The sequence below is a fragment of the Neopsephotus bourkii genome, unplaced genomic scaffold (genome assembly GCF_033783945.1).
Source record: "Neopsephotus bourkii isolate Nb327-2 ecotype Australia unplaced genomic scaffold, CSIRO-AGI_Nbou_v1 NB_580, whole genome shotgun sequence".
Taxonomy (NCBI): domain Eukaryota; kingdom Metazoa; phylum Chordata; class Aves; order Psittaciformes; family Psittacidae; genus Neopsephotus; species Neopsephotus bourkii.
The window spans coordinates 2,605,524-2,633,515 of record NW_026901081.1 but is presented as its reverse complement, the minus strand read 5'-3'; the positions used below and the strand labels follow the sequence as shown (position 1 = coordinate 2,633,515).

The window sequence follows — 27,992 nt, the reverse complement described above, 5'->3', positions numbered from 1 at the left end:
GTGTGTCACAGAACTTTGTTTTCTGTTGTCCGTTTGCTGCGGCTGCTCTGAAGTGAGGTGACAGAGTTCTTACACTTGCTGTTTGCCTGCCCCAAATCCAATCCTATGACTAGCCAAAAGGGCGGGATGGTTGGGTTGGTGAATTGGAAGCTACTGGGAAGGTTTTAATTCCTGCTGCACTTATGGCTTGTTCTTGTTGTCTCTTCCAGCTAATAAAAAGAAAGAGAAAGAGCGGCCCGAGATCTCCCTCCCTTCAGACTTCGAGCACACGATTCATGTGGGGTTTGATGCAGTCACGGGAGAGTTCACAGTAAGTGATGAATCTGGAGGAAAAGAGAGCTCTGTGGTTTGGCTTATTGCTGGGAGGAGCCATTAATCTTTCATGCAGTGATGCTGGGAAGGCTATTACCATCATGTGTTTGATCTCCTTTGAAACGCATCTGCAGAGGTTACCCACTAATTCCTGCTGAGAGACTGTTTGTCAAACTTGGCACATCCCAGGGACCCAGGCTGCCAGCAAACTTCACCTTTCCTGTTGGTTTGGCTCATGTGGACAGCAAAACACGGTGTATCTCTCCTCCCTTCGCCTCCCTTCCTCTTACAGAGCTGGATGAGGTTGACAGCATAGTCTGTGTCCACCAAGTGGGGTTCTGAGGGTTACCCTTTAGGAGACACACAGCCATGTATAACTGCTGTGTGTGCTGTCCTAAGGCAATGTCACATGCTTTTATGGCTGTTTTTATTGACATGAAAAATACTATGAGCACAGAGTTGGATTTCATCATCTTATGCTTCTTAATTTCATTATGAGATAGTATTTTATAGGAGCAGCAGTTGTTTGTGAGTAAGCTGGTTTCACCTGGCTTTAATATGCTCTTTTCAGGGACTTTGCTCTCCTCACCTCTTTCATATGTACAGTTGTTTTTCATGTCAGCCTCTAGACTTGATCAGTTTAACCTAGATGTACCCAAGTGGTGCATGCAGCATCCTTTTGAACAGGGAGGGTAGCTTTAGGCCTGTCACTTGCCACTGCATCTCTGCAGGCTTATTCTTGCTGCTGCTGAAAGGCACAAGTCTGATTGTACTTCAGGTGTGTTTGTTTTCTGGCTGAAATGATGTCTCTAATGAAATCCTGAGCTTCATGTGTGAAGTTAACATCTCTGCATTCCCAGCTCTGGTTGCAATAGGCACCAAACCACTAGTGTCAATGAGCTCTAGTGCTATGAGAAGACCCAAATGAATGTTGCATGTCCATTGTGCTAGGTGCTACACAGTAGATGTTGTTCTATGGACTTTCTTGGATATATGTAAATCTGTGTGTATAGTATGTGTGTAAAGGTTTTGGGGTTTTTTGGGCTTCATGCTCTTCCTGAACTGCAGCATTTGGCTCTGCTCCTTTCTGGGGTTTGAGTTTTGGTCTTCAAAGGACCTGGGACTTGCCCACAGCTTTGTGAGCAGAGTTGTGTCTGCATGTCTGTGTAACGAACGTGTGACTTGTAGCTCCTTCTCCTCTCCATCTCTTCCGCTCCTCTCCTTCTCTTATCCTGCTCCCCTCCTTCTCCTCTCCTGCTCCTCTCCTGCTCCTCTCCTGCTCCTCTCCTTCTCCTCTCCTTCTCCTCTCCTTCTCCTCTCCTTCTCCTCTCCTTCTCCTCTCCTTCTCCTCTCCTTCTCCTCTCCTTCTCCTCTCCTTCTCCTCTCCTTCTCCTCTCCTTCTCCTCTCCTTCTCCTCTCCTTCTCCTCTCCTTCTCCTCTCCTGCTCCTCTCCTGCTCCTCTCCTTCTCCTCTCCTTCTCCTCTCCTTCTCCTCTCCTTCTCCTCTCCTTCTCCTCTCCTTCTCCTCTCCTTCTCCTCTCCTGCTCCTCTCCTTCTCCTCTTGCTTCTCTCCTGCTCCTCTCATTCTCCTCTACTTCTCCCCTTCTCCTCCCCTTTTCCTCTTTCTCCTTTCTCCCCTCTTTCTCCTCTCTTTCTCCTCTCTTTCTCCTCTCTTTCTCCTCTCTTTCTCCTCTCTTTCTCCTCTCTTTCTCCTCTCTTTCTCCTCTACTTCTCCTCTACTTCTCCTCTACTTCTCCTCTACTTCTCCTCTCCTTCTCCTCTCCTGCTCCTCTACTCCTCTCCCTTCTCCTCTCCTCCTCTCCTCTCCTTTTCTTCTCCTGCTCCTCTCCTTCTCCTCTACTTCTCTTTTGCTTCTCTCCTGCTCCTCTGCTCCTCTCCTCCTCTCCTTCTCCTCTACTTCTCCCCTTCTCCTCTCCTCCTCTCCTCCTCTACTTCTCCCTTTCTCCTGCCCTTCTCCTCTCCATTTTCCTGTTTACCTCACAGCACAGTGTAGCTGTGGTACAACTGGAGTGAGTATCTGTGTGCTGTGAACACGTTGGTCACTACGAGCTAACAAGGTCCATCACTCTCCCCACAGGGAATGCCAGAGCAATGGGCACGTTTACTGCAGACTTCCAACATCACCAAGTCGGAGCAGAAGAAGAACCCTCAGGCAGTGCTGGATGTGTTGGAGTTTTACAACTCCAAGAAGATTTCCAACAGCCAGAAGTACATGAGTTTCACAGGTACATGCTGGTTGTCTCATATGGCTGCTTTGTCCAGCTTTCCATTAGTCACTACATGTGGGCTTTCCTTCCTTTAATCAATAAGTACATCTGTCTTATCAAGGAAGATGTGAGTGAGTGGCTGCTCAAGCATCCCTCTTCCTTCAACACATTGTTTTGTTGATCCTGATGCCTAACGTAGGTGCAAAAGAGGAGTCAGTCAGCTGGCCAAATCCCCAAACCACATAGGTTTTCTGAAGCTTCCAGCTGGGAGGCAGATCCCAGAGTGGTGGCATTGCGTTCCCAGTGATCCCTGGACAAACAGGCAGCTACATTTTGCACCAGTTCCACTTTCCCAGCATTTGTTCCCATGTGCCATGATTCAGGAATACTCTTCAGCTGCCAAGTGCTTGTTTATTGCTGGCTGGATTGCTCTAGAAATCAGAGCTGCCAAGGTTTTGTGCCTTCTTTGTATGGATTACCTGCCCACTGGAGAACATCTCCACCCACCACTCCTTTTCCCTTTCAACTGTAACTCATTCCCTTTATATTAAGCCCTGCTTTGGCTCTTCCAAGAGGACAGAGCCATGTCACCAGAACTGGTATTAATTAGGAAGGCTTCAGGCAGGGATAAAAGCACAAATCTTCCCTGTATGTGTGTGAACAGTCAAACAAGAAGCCCATCAGTTGACTTGTGGGTTCCTCTAATTCTATTCCAGGAAGCTGATGTGGCTGAGAGGGAGCATCTTGCAGGTCTCAGGCCAGCTGCAGTGCCTCAGCTGGTGATTTAGCCCATTGCAAAGACTTTGTATATATGGATGGAGACAGTATTCGTTCTGGTGTTGCTCTGGGAAGTTACACCCTCCAGCAGCAGGGATTTGGGGCTCCTGCCTGTATCTATCAGTTTTTTACCCTCTATTCCTGTTATTTTTTACCCTCTATTCCCATATCTGCCTGGTGTCAGCTTGTTCTGGGAACCTGAAGGTAATGCCAAGGTTTCGGAGCAGCCTTTTTTCCTTCTTCTTCCAAAGGGAGCTTGTCCTTTTCTCCTCTCCCCACTACTACTGCATTACAACTCATTTACAATGCCTTTACTATCTCTTTCAGATAAATCCACAGAGGATTACAATTCATCAAATACGTTGGTAAGCCTGATACTTACATAAAACCTTGCATAGAGTAGTAAACGACATGTAAACTTCCAGTGTTTTAAAATCTGAACTATGTACATTTGTATAGTGAAGACACATTTATAAACCAAGGCATGCTCCTTGCACCTTTTCTAACAACTGGGAGAGAACCAAGTAAGCAGAAGCAGCTTTTATTAGTGAATAATGAATAGAAATTAGGGAAGTAATGAATAGAAAGAGTTGTGTGTCCATAGAAGTCAATCTGTTCCTGTAGCTCGACTTTGACAACCACTGTGTCAGGTTTTATAAGTCTCTATAAACATCTCTGATATAAACCCCAATTAATTACTAACCCACAATATCTGATTGACCATAACTAATGTTGGTTACTGTTGATTAACTAAACTAATCTGCAGATCAGGAAATAAAAGGTTCTCCTCTCTGCTTGACCTTTACTCTGTCCGTACCAGGGCAGGCACCACTCCTGTTTGCTTTGTAAGGTGCAATACGTTCATGTGTATGTGAGATGGAAGAAACCAAGCTTAATCAGTTAAGATGAGTCATAACCCCCCACAATTCCCTCATCTCTTGCTTTCTCACTGCCATGCCATTGCCTGGAGTTGACTGGTTCTGCTCCCTTCCACAGGCAGCATGTTCAGATCTGGTCATTTGGGACTCCCTATGAAAGGGAAAGAGTTTCTGGTGCTGTTCATTCATTGCACATCCATCCTTGGGAGTTTACAACAGATGAGGCTGTTGGATTTTAAAGTAAACCCTGAAAAAAACAGTAGTTGCCAATGTGCTAAGATTGGGTTTGGGGGACACTGGATAAGCTTTAGTTTTGGGTATATACTGGTAGAAGGTGTCCCTTTGCATGGCAGGGGGTTGGAACTGGATGAGCTTTAAGGTCCTTTCCAACCCAAACCAGTCTGTGACATTCAGGAAATAGGTTGTTTTTCTCATTGCTTTTAACAGGCAAAGCTTTTGTGTTATGTTATATATCATTAACACAAAGCTTTTGTGGTGTTAATGATATATCAGGGTGCTGGTGACTCCAAGTATCATAGGTTCAGTGAAATACCAGTGCTTTACCCCTCTTACACAGAGAACTCTTTCCCCCTGCCACTCTCAGGGAACTGGTGATGCGTGAGCAGAACTGGTCTAGTGGGTTGAGGATCTCACCAAGTGTATTTTGAGATGTTGGTAGTGTAAAGATGCCATGAACTTCAAATCCAGCTTCAAATTTAGGAGGTTAAAAGTGACTTTTGTTCCTAATCACAGCATTGCAAAAAAAATCCAGATAATTTTCTAAACCACTTAAAAAGCTTTAAAAAAATATATTTTTTTCATGTTTTTCATGAAATTTTCTTATAGAAAGCAATTTTAAAAGGGATTTGAAAAGATTTTACCAGGTTCTGTTTTCAGTATCTTTCCTTAGCTCCATCACCATCCCAAAGCTGATGATAACTCAACCTCCCAACTTGCAGAGAGCACATGAAGATTTTAATGCTAATTCAGGCAGTTAAAGATTTCCTTTTCCTTTTTGCTGTTTGTGTGACCCCATGCAGAATGTGAAAGCTGTCTCCGAGAGCCCTGCAGTGCCCTCAGTGTCTGAAGATGAAGATGATGAAGATGATGCAGCTCCACCCCCTGTGATAGCTCCGCGACCTGAACACACGAAATCTGTGAGCAGAAATACTTCCTTCAGCCCCACCACTGCATGTCCTGACTGTGATCCCTCATCCGTGGTGCTGAGCCCTTCTTGGGAGCAGGAGGGAGGAGGTTAGAGCCATTCCTTCTGGCTCAGCACCTTTGTTTTATCACCTATTAGGGGGGACAAAGTAGCTATAGAAATGCAGCCCTGACAGCATCAAGAACAAGAACAATGTGAATAGAAGTGTTTAAACCTTCATCTAACGTTTCTCTCCACAAAACTAGATCTACACCCGCTCTGTGATAGACCCTCTGCCTCCTCCAACCAGAGATGTGGCCACCTCTCCTATTTCTTCTCCCTCGGAGAACAGCACAGCGGCGCCCGATGCGCTGGTCAGGAACATGGAGAAACAGAAGAAAAAGCCAAAAATGTCAGATGAGGAGATCTTGGAAAAATTAAGTATGTTCCTCCCTTCAAATTCCAGGTCCTGCTCTGTTGGGTTCTCAGAGCTTTCATAAGCTGCAGTGTTTTGACAGCCCCATTTTGAGATCCCTTACTGATGACGTTGCCTTGTGACTGCGTGCCAAAACCGGCGGCAGATGTGAGGAGGGAGCATAAATGTAAGCTGAGCACCTGTGATGCCAACTGAGTCCCCAGGGAGTTACAGCTCCCGAGGCTCTGCAAAACAAGCCCTCAATAGGTAACATCTACTTAACTGTGAGGTCTCAGTTTGCTCCTCATGGTATTCTGCAGCTCTGGAGTGTGGATATTGCAGTGTTGGACATAAAGTGTCTAAAAGATGGAGAGAAAGCGCATCCCTGTGCTCACCTTCCACAGTACCATGGTGTAAAGGCTCTTGGTTATTCTTAAGTGCCTTAACATTGCGTGGGCACCCAAATTAGTGGTGGTTTTTAAGACAAATCCATCGTGTTTCTCTGTCGTGGTGTCTTTAACAGTGTCTGCCTTCAGTTCAAGTGCTGCCTGGTATTTCAGGGTTATGCTGTAGCATGTACAACAGCTGAATCAGCTGATGCTATCCTCAGCCTGGGCCAGTTTCTGTTAGGGTAGGGCATTTCTAATCCTTTGAACTACTAATCCTGTATTAATTACAGCCGTGCCTTGCTTGTCAGTTGATGTAAATTGTGTTAGCACCTCTATGGTCAGGATGATCTCCTGGGTTGAGGGTATACCCCTGAAGGTCAGTATTATATGGAGCAAAGACTAACTGCTAGATGAAGAAGAATTTAATCTGAGGGCCTAATTTAATAGTAAAATGGCACCCGAGTCCCTCATTCCTCTAAAGAAAGCTTCATTTGAATTGATGGCATCTTAACTGGACCTACTGCAGTCCAGCGCAGTGTTCCTAAGTATTGACATCGCAATCAGAACCCATGTACCATTAAGGATTCAAGCCCTTCTTGTGACCAGGTAGGACAAGCAGGGACTATGGCAGGAGAAAAAGTGCAATCCTAATACAACTACACTCACTTCTGTAAGGAAGAGAACGGCAAGTGCTGCTCCCAGGAGTGTTGGGAGGCAGATGTAACTTGTGACACCCTCCTTGCTCCAGCAAGTGGCGTTCAGTGCTGAACTGGTGATCCTTTAGCATTGAGGACATGGAACTGTTGGAACAAGTCCAGAGGAGGCCACGAGGATGATCATGGGCTAAAGCATCTCCTGTATGGAGACAGGCTGAGAACATTGGAGCTGTTCAGCCTGGAGAAGAGAAGCTGTGTGGAGACCTCAGAGCAGCTTCCAGTGACTGAAGGGGGCCTATAGGGATGCTGGGGAGGGACTCTTCATCAGGGACTGGAGTGATAGGACAAGGGGTGATGGGTTCAGACTGAAACAGGGGAAGTTTAGATTGGATATAAGGAAGAAGTTCTTTCCTGTGAGGGTGCTGAGGCACTGGAATGGGTTGCCCAGGGGAGTTGTGAATGCTCCATCCCTGGCAGTGTTCAAGGCCAGGTTGGACAGAGCCTTGGGTGCCATGGTTTAGTGTGAGGTGTCCCTGCCCATGGCAGGGGGTTGGAACTGGGTGATCTTAAGGTCCTTTCCAACCCAAACCATTCTGTGATTCTATGATTGAGGGATTTCATTGTAGATACACATGTGTGTGTGAAGTTCAGTGGTTGCTGTTAAGTGTCAGCTTCTAGGTATGGGCAGGACAGAAATAAGCAATGAGGTTTTAATCCTGTTGTCAACTGGTGTTTTTGCACTGAGGGCAGTGGCGTTGTGCACACACGCAACCTTTACATCTTTTGGTTTGCCATGTAACTGCAGTGATTAAACTCTTAAAGCACATACGTATTTACACATACTGAAGATGTACAAAGGTTCAAAGGAAGCTGATAAATCTCTTAGCATTATCACAGCATTGGTGCAAGCATTACTGAATCCTCGCCTGGCTCTTTGGAAGGTAGGAAACATTACCCCATTTGAGGGATGAGAGCATTAAACAGGGCATGCCTCTTGTCACTGCAGCATTCTGTGCTGTCACTGCCTTGGGGAAGCGTTTCCCTGTCTCACAGTCTGTCCTTGTAGCCTGTGTCAGGCTTTGATGGAGAGTTTATGACTATTTGCCCAGGAATTCTTGTTGTCAGGGCAGACAGCATTGCTTCCCTAATTGTACAGTGGGTTTATACAGCCGGATTGCTCCTCTCTCACTCCTGTCCAAACATGGGCCATATTCCCTTCCTTTACCTCTTGTCTGCCCGAAACCCTGTAGGTTTGGCTGCTCTCCAGTGCTGTCTGAAAATAGCCTGCTCTTACTCTGCTTGCTACTGCATTTCTTGGCCTGATGACCATGAGCAGTTTCTTTGCCAACATACATCTGGTTAGGCTCAGCCCGAGATCCCTTGGAAAGCAGCACCATATGTTGGCAGCTTGGGTGACTTGCAAACAGCAGCTCAGATGCAGCTCAGCATCCCTTGATCCTATTAGCCCCCCGGGTGCTGTTAGAGAGGAGGCTTGCTCCCAGCTGAGCTCTAGGGAGATGTTGGCTGTGGTTTCCTCAGCCTGGAAAGGGTGGGATTCCTGCCTGCCTCGGGGGAGCTGTGAATATCGGTTAATGTTTGCAGGGAGCGCTGAGCTGCAGTGATGCTCCTTTGGACAGCTTCTCCACTTCACCCCTTGGCAACTCAGCCTGTGATTTGCAGTTCCCTGGCACATCAGGCTGAGAGAGCTGGGCTGGATCAGCCTGGAGAAGAGAAGGCTCCTGAAGGGGAGACCTTAGAGCAGCTCCAGTGCCTAAAGGGGCTACAGGAAAGCTGGAGAGGGGCTTGGGACAAGGGCCTGTAGGGCCAGGCCAAGGGGAATGGCTTGAACCTGCCCGAGGGGAGACTGAGCTGAGCTCTTAGGCAGAAGCTCTTCCCTGTGAGGGTGCTGAGGCGCTGGCACAGGGTGCCCAGAGAAGCTGTGGCTGCCCCATCCCTGGAACTAGATCAGGGATGCAGATCTGTCATTCCTGGAGTGCAGTTACCACTTTTAAGGGGAATACCCCCACCTCCAAAGCCTGGAAACAGAATATCATAGAATCATAGAAGGGTTTGGGTTGGAAAGGACCTTAAGACGATCCAGTTCCAACCCTTTGCCATGGGCAGGGACACCTCACACTAAACCATGGCACCCAAGGCTCTGTCCAACCTGGTCTTGTGTGCCTCTGGATTCTTGATGAGTGGTTCACAATGCTCAGCAGAGCCCACTGTGACTATGGGGCTGCTCTTAAAGTACAGCTGGTTCTTAAAGCTGTACCACAAAGTCCTTATAAAAGCTTCTTATTTTCTTTTGTAGGAAGCATTGTGAGTGTGGGTGACCCCAAAAAGAAGTACACGTGTTTCGAGAAGATCGGACAAGGGTTAGTACATCCTCCTCTTCCCTCCTATGCCTTTCCTTACGCTAAGAAGGAAGTGCTGAAACCAGGCTAAGTGAGTTTGCTGCGAAAGCCTTTGCTGATGCTTTGGAGAGTTTCTTGTGTTTGATTGGGGCTTTCTTGCTTTCTTGTGTGGTTTTGGTTGTTTAGGAGGGGTTCCACAGCTCCTCTCCCTTTCCTGGCAATGTCTTGAGTCACAGGGACTGTTTGGGGTTTTTTGTGTGTGTGTGGTTGTGTTTTAATAGGAGAAAACACGTCATTAGATGATCAGGTTGCTAAATATGTCTGCAAGCAGGGAAGGAGCTGCTTGTTTTCAGTGTGCAAGATGATCCGAGCCAACTCTCCTGGACCATGGGTCTTGTGCCCCTCTTGGCAGGGTTAGGACAAAGCAGGGGTTTAGGAGAGGTTATAGAGAGGCAAATCAGTGCGGGTCACTGAGATCTGCTGTCAGCTCCCTGTGCTGAGGCTCAGACTCCCATTTCCCTCACTACAAATGCCTCATCCTGTTTGCTTTAGCTGGTGCTGGTTGCTCTGTAATCACATTGGGCAGTCTGCAAGCTGGGGCCATGCCAGCTTAAATGGGATCAGCTCATGGTCCTACAAGCAATGCTAAGTTGCTGGTTTAGCAGCAAAGGCTTGGGTGACCACAGTGCCCCTTATTAGGAGCTTTGTTCCCCCTAAGTTCTTTGGCTTCTGCTCCAACAGCAGCCTTGGCTCAGAACTATTTCACATGTTATTTACCATTGGAATTGCTGCATGAGAAGGAATGGGAGTGAGAGCCCTTCAGGGACAAGTGGGAAGGGGCATGTTTTAGGCTCTCAGTCTTGCTATGAGGCACTGATAAGTGTTTGTTTCTTTCTCTTCTCTCTGATTTAGAGCCTCAGGTACAGTTTACACAGCAATGGATGTAGCTACAGGGCAGGAGGTAAGTGCTGCCAGGATACCACAGCAGTGGATTGTGTGCTAACAGGTCGAGTTGATGCTACAAGGCAAAGATGCTCTGTCAGGGCTCTATGGCTTCTTATGTTTAATGAAGTATTTATGGGGCAGAGAACTGGGGGAAAAAAAGGATTTCCCCAGTGTTGGTTCCTGAATCATTTCATACTTGTAAAGAAGCTTTCTGTGACCGCAAAGGCTACAAGCAAATGTTCAGACTCTTCATCCCCAAGACTCCTGCCTGTCCCTACTTAAACTCTTTATGTGCTTTATGGCTTCCTACACTTACAGTAGTTGACTTACATAGAAATAGTTCCTCTCCCACCCCTTGCCCACTTGCTTTCTGCCCTTGAGTTGAGAGACAAGGAATGTCTTTCTATGGTTTTCTGCCCCTTCTGCATATTGAAAAGCGCCCTACATGTTGGATGCATGCATAATAAAGTAGTGAGGGATACGCAGCATGTGTGGAAATCATTAATGATGATGGAGGACTTTTAAAGAGGGAAGTGTATGCATTATTCCAGATACATTTATGGAAGTCTGCAGCAAAGTGTGTCTGCTTTGCATTTGTACAGCAGCAGGGTCATGCACCAGTAAATGTCATAACTGCTTTTGCTGAAGCTCCTTCACCCCCTTTTCCAGTTCCTGGAGCATTCAGACAGTTTAATTGCAGCCCTTGAGGAAAGAGCATTGCAATTAGTTGGAAGCAATGAGGAATTTCACAGGAAGAGGAGGAACTCCTTTGATGGTTTTCTGTCTTCTTTCTGGATCCCTTCAGTGACTCCCTCAACGGGAGTGAGGAAGTACAGGAGCCTTTCTGAAGCATCCTTAGTGTTGCTCTGGTCTTCCTTCATCTGCATCCTGTGCCTTGCCTCTCCTGCCTCCTGCCATGCTGAGTAGTCTTGTTGATTTGAAGGCTGTCTGAGAGCCAGGTGCTCTCATGACAGAGTGGAACATAGGAGTTCAAACGTGCTGTTAAAACCCTCCTGCTTTCTGCATCTACACATGCAGAGCAGATACCCTGAAGCAGGCAGAAAGCTACTCAGCCAAAGGGCTACAACAGACAAATCCATCCCTAATGCCTTTATATGTAAATAACTGGGAATGAAGGTGAATCTGATTCAGTGCTTCTCAGCCTTTTACCTAAACACTGGTGCTTCTTTCTCCCAGGTCTTGCTGGGAGAGAAAGAAACAGAATCACCACCTCAAAGTACTACACTACTCGTACTCAAACTACTAACTCAGCCTGGTGTTACGTACACCTTCCATGCATGGCTGCCCTGCGGTAGAGTTCTAGAAGCAGAAATGTGCATGGAAGCAGGGAAAACACCAAAGAACTTCCATAAACTTCCAACCCAAACTAAAATTAATAGGAATCCTTTAAGAAATAAAAGGTTTCTGTCATACCAGTCCCTATTAGAGTAGGAGATCTCTCCGTTGTTACCAAGAAGCTGTAGATGGAGGTGGCCATCCAGATGTGACATAGAGGGCCACTATGGAAGTTTTAATTCCCCTCATCCTTTTTGGCTTTAAGGATCTTCCATCATGTGGAAATGAACTAGCTGCAGGAATTCAGTTGCAGATGGCTGAGGAGCCCATGATGGACAGAGTGTTTGGGACTGCAGTAATCCACCACTGTGCAGGTTTCGAGGGGACACCTGTAGTAATGCTCTATTTGGTCTTTCTTCACTGCAGGTTGCAATCAAGCAGATGAATCTGCAGCAGCAGCCCAAAAAGGAACTGATTATTAATGAAATCCTTGTGATGAGGGAAAACAAAAACCCCAACATTGTCAACTACTTGGACAGGTAAGTCATGGTTTGAGGGGTGCTCACAAAGGGACTTGCGAACACTGCCTTGTCACTGCCTTGAGTGATGCTGTTTCAGCTTAAGGCTGGTATATGCCAACCTTGCATTGCTTCATGCACGTGGCAGTGCTGGGGTGGCTTGGTGGTCTCTCTCCATATCCCAAGAGAAACAGGTATCTGAATCAGTTCTCATGGAGTATTTAGGCTCTCTTTAAAGATGCTGGCAGCAAAAGCATTAGCAATATGCTCCTCTGGGCAACCTGAGAGCATCACCACCCTCATAGGGAAGAACTGCCTAAGAGCTCATCTCAGTCTCCCCTCTGGCAGGTTAAAGCCATTATCAACACAGCTTTGGTGCATTATGTCAAGCCTGTGCCATTCACCTTATGTTTGAGAGACACCTAATTCCAGTAGGGCTGCAGCCTGATGTTCAGGCAGCACCAGAACCTCACAGTCCTGATGAGGTTTGATCACTTTAGGGTAAAGAGAGAGCCTGCATAGGGTGAGCTGCAAACTTGGCAGCTCTTTTTGAAGATGCAATGGAGAGATTTGACCTAGAATCTCTTTTGGGAATCTGAGAGAATATTTGCACATTTGCTTGCTCTGCATGTGCATCGAAATCTTATCAGCTGCTGCTTTTAACAGATTTCTGTAACAGGCTTTTAATGTCTTAGCCAAAGAAGTTATTTCTTGTGTACTGCAGCATCAGTTGCGTCCTGTGCATAGCAGTGAAGAGAGGCTTTGCTGGAGGGGCAGAAAGCCTGCTCCTGAAATTCTGGGGAGGGGTGTGTGTGCAGGGAAGTGATGCTGGGTTAGGGTTAGGGTTAGGGTTAGGGTTAGGGTTAGGGTTAGGGTTAGGGTTAGGGTTAGGCTGTCTTCTTTCAGAAAGGAGATGACCTGTGTAAAGTGAAACAAATGGTAAAGAAGAGCTAGGAATTATGGAATCACAGAATGGTTTGGGACCGTGATCATGAGACCTCTCAGATCCGTGCTACTTCCACTAAAAACGATGCCAAAAGGTTTGCATCTGTCCCCTGCACAGCATAAAATTACAGCATGGGTTTGGATTGGAAGGACTGAACTCATCCAGTTCCAACTTCCCTAAGAGCTCAGCTCAGTCTCCCCTCGGGCAGGTTCAAGCCATTCCCCTTGGCGTGGCCCTACAGGCCTATGTCCCAAGCCCCTCTCCAGCTTTCCTGCAGCCCCTTCAGGCACTGGAGCTGCTCTAAGGTCTCCCCTTCAGGAGCCTTCTCTTCTCCAGGCTGCCCCAGCCCAGCTCTCTCAGCCTGGCTCCAGAGCAGAGCTGCTCCAGCCCTCGCAGCAGCTCCATGGCCTCCTCTGGCCTCGCTCCAACAGCTCCACGTCCCTCTTGTGCTGCTGCCCCAGAGCTGGATCAGGGCTGCAGGGGGGTCTCCCCAGCAGAATGAGTTGCTTCTGAGCTGAAACTGTTTATGTCTCCTGCCTGATTTGAGGCTTTGTTTTGGCAAAGCTGTTTGAGAGACGTGCTCTTCCATTAGAGAGAGCATGGCTGCGTACATGCACTTGCCTTGTCTGGCTGGCACATCCCAGCTGCAGGGTAGCTGCTCATTCTGCTCTCTTGTTCAAACTTCCAGAACAAAAGCTGCTGCTTTTGTCCTCTGCTTTCTCTCCCTAATCTTTTTCAGAGGGATTAGCTGTTCTTTGAGTGCTGCAATTGGACAGAGTGGCAACTAGGATGAACAGGGGGATTCTTGTGCCTATTATGCCAGGATCCTGTTGCTGGGGAGCTTGGTCTCTCCTGCCTGGTCTATTGTGCCTGTTTGAATGAAGCTGCTATTTGAATGCTGCTTACTGGCTTCTGCCTATTGCTGTTGCAGAAGGAAGCACAAGGAAGGATGTACTGACCATTGCAGGACCTGTTCTTGACATTGTCTCCACTTCTAAGTCCCTAATAGGGCTGCAAGAGAGTCATTGGCATAAACCATCTCTCTTGCTTCTCTTTGCCTCAGCTGCTGTCCTTATGCCAGGCTTTCCTGTGCTTTATTCTCTCATCTGCTTGTCCCACTTGCTCATGGTAAAGAGAGGATCTCTGCTGCAGCATAAGCAGCCAGTGTGGCACGAAGTTGTGCTCTGACATTTAAGGCAGTGACATGGCCTAATTCAGCTGTACTGAGGAGCTGAATTTAGAAGCATCTGGCTCTCAAGAGTGGGACAGCAGGTTTCCTGTGCAGACAAGCAGCCGTTTGTGCTGATTTACTTTGTGGAGGTGTCAGTGTCTCCTGCATGAAGGAGGCCCTCAGAGTCCTGCTTCCAACCACAGGCAGCAGATCCCCAGGGTCACTCAAAGCAAACTGCTGCTCTTTGGTTTCTTCCTTCTCGCAGAACTCTCCTTAACCCAAGAAACCCCACAAATCCTCCACTTTAAGTGGTAGCCACTGTTACCATCACCCCATCCCCAAACTCAACCAGGGCTGGAAGGTCAGGGGATAAAGCTGAAGGTATACGACAGTCGTGCAGCAGAAAACACTGATTTCTTCGCAGGCTGACTCATGTTTGCATGTTGCTGGTGTAGAAATCTATAAAGGGTGATCTTGCACCTGTGGGGAAACCATATTTCATAAAGCTGGTCAATAAGAAAGGTCTACGAGTGACTGGTGTGTGTGATAGGGAGGGTTTGGTGGACACCTTCCTAAGGCATCTAAGCCTTCCAGGAGTAGACACTACGTGCTCATGCAGATGGATGGAGAGAAGGCCGTAGGCCACCTCCTCCTTCCTCAAAGACTTCCATCAGCTTGTTTTTCCTGCCAGCCTTGATTTGGAAGATGTGGGATCCAAGGTGCAACACCATGCTGTGCCTGGCAGCACATGGGGAGCAGCATGTAGGTGTATGGGCTTCCTGGTGGTGTCACCAGCGCTGCTGAGAGGGTGGTTTTGAGTCACGCCAACAGTGACAGGCAGCTCAGTGACTAAAACTGGCCTCTGCTGCAGCAAGAGAGCGAAAACATCCCTGAGACAGCATCACCCAGGCTTGTGAAACGACATTTGCTTGGCAGCAGCTTGCAGGAGCTGCTGTTAGTTAGTTCCACCTCCCTGCGTGTTGTGTCAGCTTGATCAGTTATTGAGGTGCCTGGGTCTTGGCATGTGCTTTTGGCTGCTCATGGCACAACTTTGGTTCACAGTGTGGTTCTTGGCTTGCTCCATCCCTTTTGGCTGGAGAAAGAGTCCAGTTTGCTAACAGCATGGTCGGCCTGGAGGAACGTGGGAGTGATGGAGCCCATTCTGCCTGTTCTGTAGGGATAGGACGAGGGGGAATGGCTTTAAACTGTCAGAGGGGAGACTGAGATTAGACATTAGGAAGAAGTTCTTCCCTGCCCTCATTCAAAGCCCCTCTCCAGCTTTCCTGCAGCCCCTTTAGGCACTGGAGCTGCTCTAAGGTCTCCCCTTCAGGAGCCTTCTCTTCTCCAGGCTGACCCAGCCCAGCTCTCTCAGCCTGGCTCCAGAGCAGAGCTGCTCCAGCCCAGTTTTATGGCCAGGAAACTTGTAGCCTGCTCTTCAAATACCTCTCTCATTGACTTCCTGCACTCACCCTTCAGGTTTTGATCAGATCCTCCCCTGTACAGAAACTACAACAAGTACCGGATGCTCCAGTGCTGTTAAATGCACTGCCCAAGCCTCATGATTCCTCTGTGTGTCTAAGACAGCTTCAAAACGCAGTGTGTTCTGAATGGGTAAACGGTGGCATGCTCACACTTGCTGATTTTAACACCTGGTTTGGGCTCTCCAGTTACCTTGTAGGAGAAGAGCTCTGGGTGGTCATGGAGTACCTGGCAGGAGGCTCCCTCACAGATGTTGTGACCGAGACCTGCATGGATGAAGGACAGATCGCAGCCGTGTGCCGAGAGGTAAAGCAGCACTTGTGCTTGGAGGGAGCCACGGTTGGGAAGGGGACATGGGCTTTCCATGAGCTGGCACTGCCTCCACAGGAATAGCTGTCTCCAGCTCCTGTAACGCAGCAGTTGTTGAAATAGCTCCTGTAAACGTAGAATCATGGAATCACAGAATGGTTTGGGTTGGAAAGGACCTTAAGATCATCCAGTTCCAACCCCCTGCCATGGGCAGGGACACCTCACACTAAACCATGGCACCCAGGGCTCTGTCCAACCTGGCCTTGAACACTGCCAGGGATGGAGCATTCACAACCTCCTTGGGCAACCCATTCCAGTGCCTCAGCACCCTCACAGGAAAGAATTTTCTCCTTATATCCAATCTAAACTTCCCCTGTTTCAGTTTGAACCCATCACCCCTTGTCCTATCACTACATCACCCTAATGAAGAGTCCATCCCCAGCATCCCTATAGGCCCCCTTCAGATACTGGAAGGCTGCTATGAGGTCTCCACACACCCTTCTCTTCTAATGCATCATCCTTTCAGAGGATGGGTTTCATCCAGGAGGTTGCAGCATCCAATCCTAATACATTTCACCATAAAGGGAGGACTAGATACAAAATGGGCTTGGAGTCCTTGGGTTCTCTTATGCCTGTTCTTCAGGACTTTTGGGACTAACTTGTCCTCCTATGACCTGCTAATCCCAGTGGGATATCTCTCTGTAGGCTCACATGCACTGAGGATATGAAAGTCTCTAAGACACCATGCCCTTGCTACTCAAAATGCACATTGCTAGACCATGAGTTGGCTAATTGCGACTGGTGAATGATTTCATGCACAGTAAGAATATCTCAATTCTTTTATGTTTCATTTTGGGTTTTTTTCCAGTGTCTCCAAGCTCTGGAATTCCTCCATTCAAACCAAGTTATTCACAGAGACATCAAGAGTGACAACATCCTGCTGGGAATGGACGGCTCTGTCAAACTAAGTATGTGGGGACCATCACTGGTGATGGCTTGAGTTGTCAACCCAAGTCTGTATCTGCTCTGAGACAGGCCTATTAGGGAGATGGGTGTTGGAGGTGCTTGATGTGGTGGTGAAGAGGCTGTGGAGATGCTCCTGTAGGTATTTTGTGGCCCTGGCTTTAAGGGAGATGGGCATTCATGAATCCTTGTGAATGGATACCAGACTCAAAGTGAGATTTGGGGTTTGTCCATCTGGTTTTGTGGGCTAAGATAACTGTATTTTAATGCTACTCCAGTCTAGAAAAGGAGTGAATTGAAAACTGTGTAACTAGAAAACACTTCATCTTCCATCTCCAACCCAGACTGACCTCTAAACACTGTTTTTGTTTCCTCCTTGTATTATCACCACTCATGAAGACCTTGAGACCCTTCTGCCCCTCGGGTGCTAAGGTGGCTCTTGTTCTTATCCTTGCCCATGCAGAGATAAGGCTGGAAAGCAGTGAATGATTATCTTCCACCTCTAGCTTTAACAGAATTGTGCTCCTTCCCTCCTGCTCTCAGTTCTGTTGGCTGGCACCCAACAGGCATAAATACATCTATTTTTGTCAGCACTGACAGCAGCTATGACTCAAAATTCACACAGTGCAGATATGCTGAGTAAGAAGGTGGGGGATTTTTCTTTTTGCACATAATTGCTTTTTAGACTAAAGCTGTACTTTGGTACAGTCACATCTCTGGAGCGTTAGCAACGAATAGCTGATCAGGGCCAAAGTGCTCTGTTCTTATGGAACAGCTTCTTTGAGCACACTCTGCAGGTACTGGGCTGTACTTTAGAGAGCTAAATCCCTGTGGATACGATGCAGTAACCTTCTGGACCTGAGCTGCTTATTGGCTCTGCTGGACATTTCCTCTTGTCATGAACCATATGTGCCTTCCCTGGTTGTTACCCTTGATGAAACCTCAGTGAGGGATCAGGATAATTTCCATCATCCTGCCTAAAATTAGAGCTGTGGTGCCACAGGGGGTCAGGATGGGCAGTGCTGGGCTCGCAGGAACAGGAGGAGCTTTCTCTTGGTAAGTCAAACACAAGTAGGAGATAGGAGCCAGCAGTCTCTGTGTGAGGGCTCCTCATCTTTCAGTCTATTCAAGGAAAACAATCACTATACATTTAGGTACTTTACATTTATTTTGGACACTGTTTGCTCTGTAAATCAAAGCCTGTTTGAGGGATGATGCGATGATGCATCTACTGGGGAAGTGCTGTCTCTGGGACTGCAAATATCATAGAACCATAGGATGGTTTGTGTTAGAAAGGACCTTAAAGCTCCTCCAGTTCCAACCCCTGCCACAGGCAGGGACCCCTTCCACTGGAGCAGCTTGCTCCAAGCCCCTGTGCCCAACCTGGCCTTGAACACTGCCAGGGATGGGGCAGCCACAGCTTCTCTGGGGAACCATCAACAAATACCTGCAGCATGTGGGTTGGGGGAGGCATCTAGGTCAGATTGTACATTAATTTCTTTCTTAACATCCCCAGAAACAGTCTTTAAGCCATATATTACATATTACAGCTGCATAATGCTGCAAGCACAGTCAAGTGTCCCAGCATCTTAGAGTTACTTACTAATCTCCATCATCCACATAGACAAGTCTGTGATCCTCATGGCCTTGCTGGGTCAGATTTCGAACCCTACCTCTCAATGCCATTTTCTGTATTAGAATCATAGAATCAAGGTTGGAAAAGCCCTTTAAGCTCATCCAGTCAAGCCATTCCCAGCACTGCCAAGGCCACCACTGCCCCATGCCACTGAGGCGTCGTCTCCACGGGGTGTGAACCCTTGCAGGGCCGGTGCCTGCAGCCCTGCCCTGGGCAGCCTGTTCCAATGCCTGAGCACCCTCTGGGGCAGGAATTGGTCCTCAGCTCCATCTAAACCTGCCCTGGTGCAGCTTGAGGCCGGTTCCTCTTGTCCCATCCCTTGTTCCTTGGGAGCAGAGCCCAGCCCCTCCTGGCTCCATCCTCCTCTCAGGCACTTGGAGGCAGCCATCAGGTCCCCCCTGAGCCTTCTCTTCTCCATCTGAACCCCCCAGGTCCCTCAGCCCTTCCCCATCACACTTGGGCTCCAGGCCCTTCACAAAACCACCCCTCCTTGCACAGTTGCAGCAGGGTAACCACAGCTCTAGCATCTGGAAGCATTGTTTTGGATAAACTTGCTGATTTTTGTGTCTCTTTCTTTCTCCCCCCCCTCTTTATTTTGCAGCTGACTTCGGGTTCTGTGCCCAGATCACTCCCGAGCAGAGCAAACGCAGCACCATGGTGGGGACCCCGTACTGGATGGCACCTGAAGTGGTGACACGGAAAGCATATGGGCCCAAAGTGGATATCTGGTCACTGGGGATAATGGCCATCGAGATGATTGAAGGGGAGCCCCCCTATCTCAATGAGAACCCCCTAAGAGTAAGCGAGTATCTGTTGTCCTCAGGTCTTTGCTAAGTGACTCCTCCAGCCCCCTATCTCCTTACGTGCCATAGTGAGAAGATGGAGATAGTTGTAGTTATAAGCCATAGTTTGCTCTGGGTAGCAGAGGTGTGGGTTCTTCCTGTGCAGACCCTCTGGTCAGCTTAGATGAGTTAGGTCATGCACACTCATCATCTTCCACTTTCTGGAGATGCTGATAGAGGCAGAAAGAGTGCCTGATGGCACCAAAGCAGCTGACTTCTGGAATCCTTGTGCACTCAGTAGGGAAGAGTTGTCCTGAAGTGCAGGAATATGACATTACTATTCTATAAATGGAGCTTTTTCTTCCTGCTGATTGTTCCTCCTTGCATGTCCCAAATAAAGCTCCAAGATTAATACACCTTTGGCAGGGCTTGAGCCTCCTTGTTTAGTTTATAATGAAAGGGGTGATGCTGTCAGTTTATAGGGGTGTAACTGCTCTTCATACAAGCCAGGTTTATGGCTTCTCCCTCAGCTACACAGGATCTAGAAAGATTCTGTTTGTCTCCATCTCTTGCTCTGGAACTGATTTTGGGGAGAGAAGAGCAGCAGCAAAGAGCGAAAGGAGCTGGGTGTTGAGTTAAAGGAAGGTGGCTGCGTAACAGGGCTTTGGCCTCATTTAACTCAACTTGTGCCAATTCCCAGGCTGTCAGCCTGCTCCCATGGGATGTGCTGAGTGATGTGCTCCAAGGGGCTGTGTATTAGCAAGTCTCCAACAGATTTCCATTCCTTTTGACAATCCATCCAGGAGGTTTCTTGCATGGAATGCAGAACTGGATGGAATTCCAAGTCCCTCCATTCTCAGAGGGGGGTGTGTGTCAATGCTGCAGCCCCGAACAGTAGCAAAGCTACTTGTTTCTGGAGGATGTTCAAAGCTGCTTGAGGATCTGTCTATTGTGAGGACCCAACTCCATCTTCATCACAGTGAAGTTTTAGGCCTTGTGCACTAGGGCGAAGTACTGAGAGGAAAATAACCCTATTTATTCAGGGGTACTTTCCCATGAGGATATAGTTATTGCAGGAGTCTAGCACTGGTAGAGTCATGCCAGTTAACTTCCCTATATAAACACAGTCTGGAATGTTGTTTTTGTCCTCCTAATCCCTTGAGAGGACTGCAGGATCCAAACCCAGATTAGGAGGGTAAAACAATAAAGGATTGGATCCCATCCATGTTAAAACAGGGCTGGCAGCTATTCTGTTGGCTGAAACTGAAGCATTGATTAGTCACCCTGATAAGGTGGGATTTTCTTCCTCTCCATTGAACAGAGACAGAGGAGAAATGGGTGTCTCTGTAATCCAGAGATGGAATTTGACCTTCATAACCTCCTGTTTCTTTGGTGCTTGTTTTTGCTTTAGGCCCTGTATCTCATTGCCACTAATGGGACTCCAGAACTGCAGAACCCAGAGAAGCTTTCACCCATCTTCAGAGACTTCTTAAACCGTTGTCTTGAAATGGATGTGGAAAAGAGAGGTTCTGCCAAAGAGCTGCTGCAGGTAGGTGATGGGGAACAGGAATCACTGTAACCCTGCAACCACAGAATGGTTTGGGTTGGAAAGGACCTTAAGACCATCCAATTCCAACCCTGTGCCATGAGCAGGGACAACTGAGTGAGGCCAGGCTTACAGCAACATCTTGTTTGGGGTCTGAAATACTGCATCAGCAGAGCTAAGGAAACCTGCTAGAAAAAAGACCACCAAAAGCCAGCCTCAAACCTAGATCTCTAATGAAGTGTTAGCAAACTACTCCCTTTTTCTGCTGTTCTTGCTGCTAGTGGCAGCTGTGCAGTGTGTTCTGTAACCAACATGCAGTAATAGCTATGCCCTGGGCCTGCCAGATGCTGAGCCCCTTAAATCCTGTGGCTTCTTCACGCAGCTGGCCATGACATCTGTATGTGTTGCCATGATCTTGATGTGCTGTTCTGATTTGGACAGCAGGAGGGCTTCAAGCTATCAGATGCTCTGGTTGTCTCCCTCCTGGTGGAGGGATCGTGAAGCTCTTTGGATTATTCACAGCTTGCATTACGTGGGGCAGTTTGGTGATACCACATTTTCATAGAATCATAGAATAGTTAGGGTTGGAAAGGACCTTAAGATCATCAAGTTCCAACCCCCCTGCCATGGGCAGGGACACCTCACTCTAAACCGTATCACCCAAGGCCTCGTCCAACCTGGCCCTGAACACTGCCAGGGATGGAGCATTCACAGCCTCCCTGGGCAACCCATTCCAGTGCCTCACCACCCTAACAGGAAAGAATTTCCTCCTTATATCCAATCTAAACTTCCCCTGTTTAAGTTTTAACCCATTACCCCTTGTCCTATCACTACAGTCCCTAATGAAGAGTCGCTCCCCAGCATCCCTATAGGCCCCCTTCAGATACTGGAAGGCTGCTCTGAGGTCTCCACACAGACCAGACACTACTCCATAAAGAGGTGATGGAATGAAGTTTGTGATGTATCTTAACCACAGGATGGTTTGGGCTGGAAAGGACCTTAAAGCTCCTCCAGTTCCAACCCCTGCCACGGGCAGGGACCCCTTCCACTGGAGCAGCTTGCTCCAAGCCCCTGTGTCCAACCTGGCCTTGAGCACTGCCAGGGACGGGGCAGCCACAGCTTCTCTGGGCACCCTGTGCCATCATCCCATCATCAGTTTTCCACTGAAAACCTGGTGTCTTTAGTCTGACCTCCTGGTGAAAGAGGAGGGCCAGGCTGCCAGGCTTCTTGCTGACACGGGTGTGAGGAGTGGTTCATGTGTTCCTTCTGTCAAAATTTGCTCTGGGGGTGGAAAATGAAGCTCTCTGTAAAACGAATCTGTGATCAGGGGCACCCAGACCTCAGCTGTGAGACACTTCCCAGTTTTGTTTTCCTTCCCTTCAGCTACTTTGGTGCATCCAGTTCTGGGTGTGTTGCTGCTCTCTGATGCTGTACTGAAGCATTAATCATTGTCAGAATGGCAGTAGTTGAAAGATGGCTTTTCCTACTGGACTTTCCAGCCCCAAAATACCAGAGAGCTGTAATGTCCCGTTCCTTGGAGCAGAACACTTTGACCATAACATTTCAGCCTGGTTTGAACTACTTTGAGGTCTCTGATGTTATTTTTCCCCTCCATCTTTGAAGCATGTTGCCTGGGGTGGATGTTCCCTCTTGATGCTCAGAAGTCCTGTGGGATAGAGCTGCTTTTTGTTCTCAGAACAGCTGGTGGGCTTGCCCTGCCCTGCTTCACTCTCATCTGAGAGCTGTTGGGATGACCGATACTGTTTTACTTAACAGAGCACCTTGTGTAGGAGATTGAATGGTTCTGTGCTGCTCTCCGAAATCCCAGCTGCTTTGCACAGTGCAGGGATGGTAGCGACAGGACGAGGGTAATGGGTTCAGACTGAAACAGGGGAGATTTAGGATGGATACAAGGCAGAAGCTCTTCCCTGTGAGGGTGCTGAGGCGCTGGCACAGGGTGCCCAGAGAAGCTGTGGCTGCCCCATCCCTGGCAGTGCTCAAGGGCAGGTTGGACCCGGGCTTGAAGCAAGCTGCTCCAGTGGAAGGGGTCCCTGCCTGTGGCAGGGGTTGGAGCTGGATGAGCTTTAAGGTCCCTTCCAACATAAACCATTCTGGGGTTCTAATATCCATAAAAGACTAAGGCAATGCTTTTACCAGACCTGTGATAACAAGGAACAGAGGAACGAGAGGTGATTCCTGCAGGGAGCCCTGTGCCTTTGTTTGAAACCAGCAGGGTTTTTTTAGTACAACTTAGTTCTACACTGTATTTCACTATCGAATCTTAGAACCTGAATCATAGAATCAGCTAGGTTGGAAAAGACCTCTGAGATCATCAAGTCCAACATTTACCCCAGGACTACCAAGACCACCACTAAACCATATCACTGAGGAAGACAGACTTTATAATTCCCATGGGGAATTCACTGAGTTTTGGTTGGTTTTGAACATGAAGGTCTGTGGGACTTTGTGCAGGTTGTAGGATCAATTGAGTCCGTTTGCAGAGCCTAGAGATGACAAAATGTGTTGTTTCTTGAGGAAATCTACATACACAGTATGTGCAATTAAAAAGCACTACAGAAGCATTTATTAAAAAGAAATGTATGAAGTCAAAAAGTAGTTAATTAAATTACATCCCTGGTGGTGTTCAAGGCTGTTCAAGGTTGGACAGAGCCTTGGGTGCCATGGTTTAGTGTGAGGTATCCCTGCCTATGGCAGGGGGTTGGAACTGGATGATCTTAAGGTCCTTTCCAACCCTAACTCTTCTATGATTCTATGTACAAACACTGGAGAATTTAGCTTGTGTTGGGTGCAAACCTGTCCATCACGTCTGTGGTGGTATCAAGACCTTTTGGTTTCTCCTGTTCAGAGGTTAGAGTAAGCTGCTCAACTCACCTGGGTCTAAGTGCTAATACTTTGAATAGCCACAAGACTTCTGGGTCAGATTTAACCCTTTCTCTTTATTCTCTCTCCTAGCACCAGTTCCTGAAAATTGCCAAGCCTCTCTCTAGCCTCACTCCTCTGATTATTGCAGCTAAAGAGGCAGCCAAGAACAACCATTAAAGTGATGGAGTCAACACAAGTCGTTGTGTCAATGACTCTGAGATGCTCATTTCAGAGACTGAATTACTGCTCCGTCTCCCTTTCTGCTCCTTCTTCACAAGGGGCTTCTTAAAACTGATCTGCCCTGAAGGGTGCCAGTGCCATTGTCACTGAATGTGTAAGGGCACCCAACAGGGACATCTTAAAGAGTGAACTGCCTTCCCGTCCGTGTGATGGGAGAGGGGAAGAGTATTTTGTATGGTTGAGAAGATCTGAGAACGTCTGATCCTGACCTACATGTAGCGAAGCCAGTTTGCTTCCATAGTTCTTACTGGGTTCATTTGTAAGAATCATGTGGAGCCTTAGACCATGCTTATTGTAATAAAGGAAATCTTTTGCTGCCTGGACTTTGCCTGCTTCTGCCAAGCTGCTGTTACCCCACTGAGGCTGCTTTGGAGGACTGGAAAAGAGAAGGAATGAAGCAGCAGCGATGTGAAGAGTGCAGCAACCAAAGGGGGAATGAGGGTGTGAATACACATCCCTCCATCAGCACCGCTGGATCCTTAGAGGGAGGATGGAAAAGCCTCTGTGTGCTTCCTGCAGCCATTGGAGTAGCTAATTCATGGATAATCCTTTTGCCAAATTGTGTGGATTGGGGGTTCCCTCCCCTTTTAGTTTCAACTGAACAACATTTCTATGTCCTAGGAGGTAAATCACAGGAAGAATTGTCAGCCAGCTCTATTTTATCAGTGCTACGAGGCTTCTTAGAGGACCCTTGCCCTGTGTTCTGAAGCAAACAGAGCAATTACTGCGATAAAGATAAGCTTTGCCAGCAAAATGATGTGGAAAACTCTTGGTTCTTAGAGCAAGTCCAACGGAAACCAAACTGATCACGGATGCTGCTGTCTTGGAGACATTGATTTCTGGGGAAACGAGAGTGGTTTCTTTATGCTACTGATTCCTTCGGTGTCCAATAGTCTGCAAACCATGGAAGCCGGCCCTGTGAGAGGGGCTGGTTGGAAACACTGGGCTCATGTTCAGCTGTATACTGATTTTTTTTTTAATCTTAAATAAAATGACTGCTGAGTTTCTTAATGTGGGGCTGAGGGAGGTTTGGAGAGGTCACTGTCACCAGGCAAGTCTGTTGGATGCTGTTCGCATCATCACCAATGCATTGGATGAAGCAGTATAACCTTGCCTCTCACCCCTTCTCCTGTAGTCCTTTGGGAGAGCAAGTGGCTCTCAAGGGAGTAACTTTACACATAGAAATCTTCTGTATTATGTATCTGTGTGTAACTTTACGCATAGATAAAAGGATCTGTGTTATCACTTCGGGGAGGTGCTTTCTCTGTGCTGCATTGGTGAGTATAAACTGATCCTGGAGCAACCTCTCACCTCTCTCCAAAGCACTTGTGTGGCACAGAAACTCACTCCTGCTGCTTGCTGAGGCCTCTTCCTGGCTCAGCCCGTTCCTCCCTGTACCTGGGTTTAATTCAAGTGTATTTATCTATTTGCTCCCCAATGCACTCACACTTGTTCTGCTGGGTGTGGGTAGTTTGTGAGTTTGCTTCTGTGGTGTCTTCTCCCGTTCTTTGTGCTCCAGGGTGGTCACTGTCTAAAGGCCATTGCCAAAAGCTGCAGCATCCCTTTGTCCCTCTGTATTTCATCTCTCTCTAATACCAAAGAGTTCCCCTTGCACAGCTGGAATCCAAGGATAAATTCCTTGGGCCAGCCTGGGGTGGGATGTGATCTATTGATGAGCTCTGCTTGGAGCTCAGGTGGGGATTGTGGAATGGAAGGCCACTCTCCATGAATGATTCCCTGTGATAAGGACTTCCGTTGTGTTTTGCCTGGAAGACTCCAGACAGCACATGTGGGAAGGAAGGGATTAGGGGCTAGACCTCACTTGATCTAACACCTCATCTAGCTCTGCTCTTATGGATTTGCCAGTTGACTTTTTGGACAGCACAGGACCACAATGTGTTTAATGTCTCTGCCTTCCCTCTTAACTTCACTCCCCACTCCATCCCCTGCATTCCATTGAGATGAGAACCTTAATGCAGATGCACCCTACATCTGAGCACACACATGAACTTGTTTTTCCACAGCAAGATCTCTGCTAAGTTACTCCGAAGGAAGTAGAGCAGGTGATTTGTATGGGCTTACAGTGCCCTTGAGGGTTCTCTATTGCATAATGGAAAGGAATCGACACAACTGACTGTTCATTCCTCTTAGTCTAGTGATCAGAGCCCAGGTGTGATGGGGAAGGGCTGAGGGACCTGGGGGGTTCAGTCTGGAGAAGAGAAGGCTCAGGGGGGACCTGATGGCTCCCTACAAGTGCCTGACAGGAGGATGGAGCCAGGAGGGGCTGGGCTCTGCTCCCAAGGAACAAGGGATGGGACAAGAGGAACCGGCCTCAAGCTGCACCAGGGCAGGGTTAGATGGAGCTGAGGACCAATTCCTGCCCCAGAGGGTGCTCAGGCATTGGAACAGGCTGCCCAGGGCAGGGCTGCAGTCACCGGCCCTGCAAGTGGAGATGAGGCCTCAGTGCCATGGGGCAGTGGTGGCCTTGGCAGTGCTGGGAATGGTTGGACTGGACGAGTTTAAAGGGCTTTTCCAACCCAGTTGATCCTATGATGTGCTTCTGTGTCATTGATTTCCACTTTGGATCGGTCCTGCCTGGTTTCTGTTGAGAGGGCTTTTGCCAAAAGCCTTTTGTCCTCCACTGGAAAGCTGCAGGGCTGTGACCATAGATGTGGGTCATCTTGTCCTAGGCTTTTGTGTTCCCCAGGAAAAGAAGGTGACTCCTGCAGTGTGCCTGGACCTCGTTTCAGGTGAGCAGACACGTGACAGATTTATGTTCCCGGAAAAACTGAACAAATTCTGTAACTGCCCTAATTTAGGATTTTGGGATTACTTTGTTGTTCTGAAGGACTTTTCCTCCACTCTCCCTTCATCTGCATTGTCCAGCATCAGCATCCGTGTTACCTTTCACATAGCCATTTACAGCAGCTTCCTATCATAGAATTCCAGGCTGGCTTGGGTTGGAGAGGGGCTCTTCATCAGGGACTGCAGTGATAGGACAAGGGGTGATGGGTTCACACTGAAACAGGGGAAGTTCAGGTTGGAGATAAGGAAGAAGTTCTTTACCGTGACAGTGCCCAGAGAAGCTGTGGCTGCCCCATCCCTGGCAGTGTTCAAGGCCAGGTTGGACACAGGGGCTTGGAGCAAGCTGCTCCAGTGGAAGGGGTCCCTGCCCGTGGCAGGGGTTGGAGCTGGAGGAGTTTTATGGTCCCTTCCAACCCAAACCAGTCTGGGATTCTGTGACTTGGAGTTCACCATGGCCAAGAGTTTGTGTGTGAGAGGGGTATTCGGATTCCATGCGTCCTGATGAGGACAGGTTGTGGTGCTGGGAGCAAAGAGCCGGGGCAGGGATGCAGGAGCCAGCAGAACGTGCTGGTTTAGTTGCAGCAGCGATAACACAGCTTTAGCATCCCTAAAACCTCTTAATAGAATGGATGTGTTTTTAAGGGACATAAACCTGCCTGAGGAGTCGCTGCAGGCTTTATGCTCCTACCCAACTGCATCCCCCTTCGAAACAAAAGGGGAGCACAGTTTCCTCCAACAAGGAGGTTTCCATGGAGACACTTGACTTAAAACCGCTCTGCTTTGGGCTTGAGAAGAGGCTTTGGGGAGGCAGAAACCCCACATGGCCACAAAGCCTCTGTTTCACCAAGCAGCTGGGGTCGGGGCAGTGATTTGTGTGACCCAATGGCCCTGTTCATGGGTCTGGTTTGAAAGCCTGCCAGAACTTGCCTGCTCAGAAACAGGAGGTGTGTAAAGGGCTCTCGCTTCTCAGCTGAGATCTCTGTTAGCATCCGAAGCCATCTGTCCCTGTGAGCGCTGCAGGTTGGTGTAAGTAGGGCACGTTTGCAGCAAGAATAGATTGCAGTGGTCTATAAGGAGGAGTTTGCTTCCTGAAAGCCACTGGTCCTTGGCTGGCAGTACAATTGGTCTGGACTAAAATTGCTTTGAAGCTGGCACAATCCATCTGTACAGTGGATGGGAGCATCCTCAGTGTTAAACCACTTCAAGGTGAAGCCTGATTCTCCATCTTCCCACCATAAACCAACATATACATGTTCTTTTATAATGGCTTCCCATATGAGCAGTAACAGAGAGCATGTGGATGTATTTTGGGGTTGTT

General features: G+C 48.1%; 1 protein-coding gene across 2 annotated transcripts in view; it reads left to right on the top strand.

Moving 5' to 3' along the window:
- Positions 1–24,880, top strand: part of PAK1 (p21 (RAC1) activated kinase 1) — a 75,063-nt gene extending 50,183 nt beyond the window's left edge. For both annotated transcript variants that reach the window (XM_061351413.1, XM_061351414.1), the window contains 13 exons: positions 210–310; positions 2,410–2,557; positions 3,644–3,681; positions 5,235–5,351; positions 5,605–5,779; positions 9,113–9,176; positions 10,068–10,116; positions 11,823–11,935; positions 15,699–15,816; positions 16,688–16,787; positions 19,020–19,216; positions 20,612–20,749; positions 23,720–24,880. In XM_061351413.1, the coding sequence (XP_061207397.1) occupies positions 210–310; positions 2,410–2,557; positions 3,644–3,681; positions 5,235–5,351; positions 5,605–5,779; positions 9,113–9,176; positions 10,068–10,116; positions 11,823–11,935; positions 15,699–15,816; positions 16,688–16,787; positions 19,020–19,216; positions 20,612–20,749; positions 23,720–23,806 (1,445 nt within the window). In that variant the 3' untranslated portion in view covers positions 23,807–24,880. The remainder of the gene's footprint in view (positions 1–209; positions 311–2,409; positions 2,558–3,643; positions 3,682–5,234; positions 5,352–5,604; positions 5,780–9,112; positions 9,177–10,067; positions 10,117–11,822; positions 11,936–15,698; positions 15,817–16,687; positions 16,788–19,019; positions 19,217–20,611; positions 20,750–23,719) is intronic.
- Positions 24,881–27,992: the final 3,112 nt, after the last annotated feature.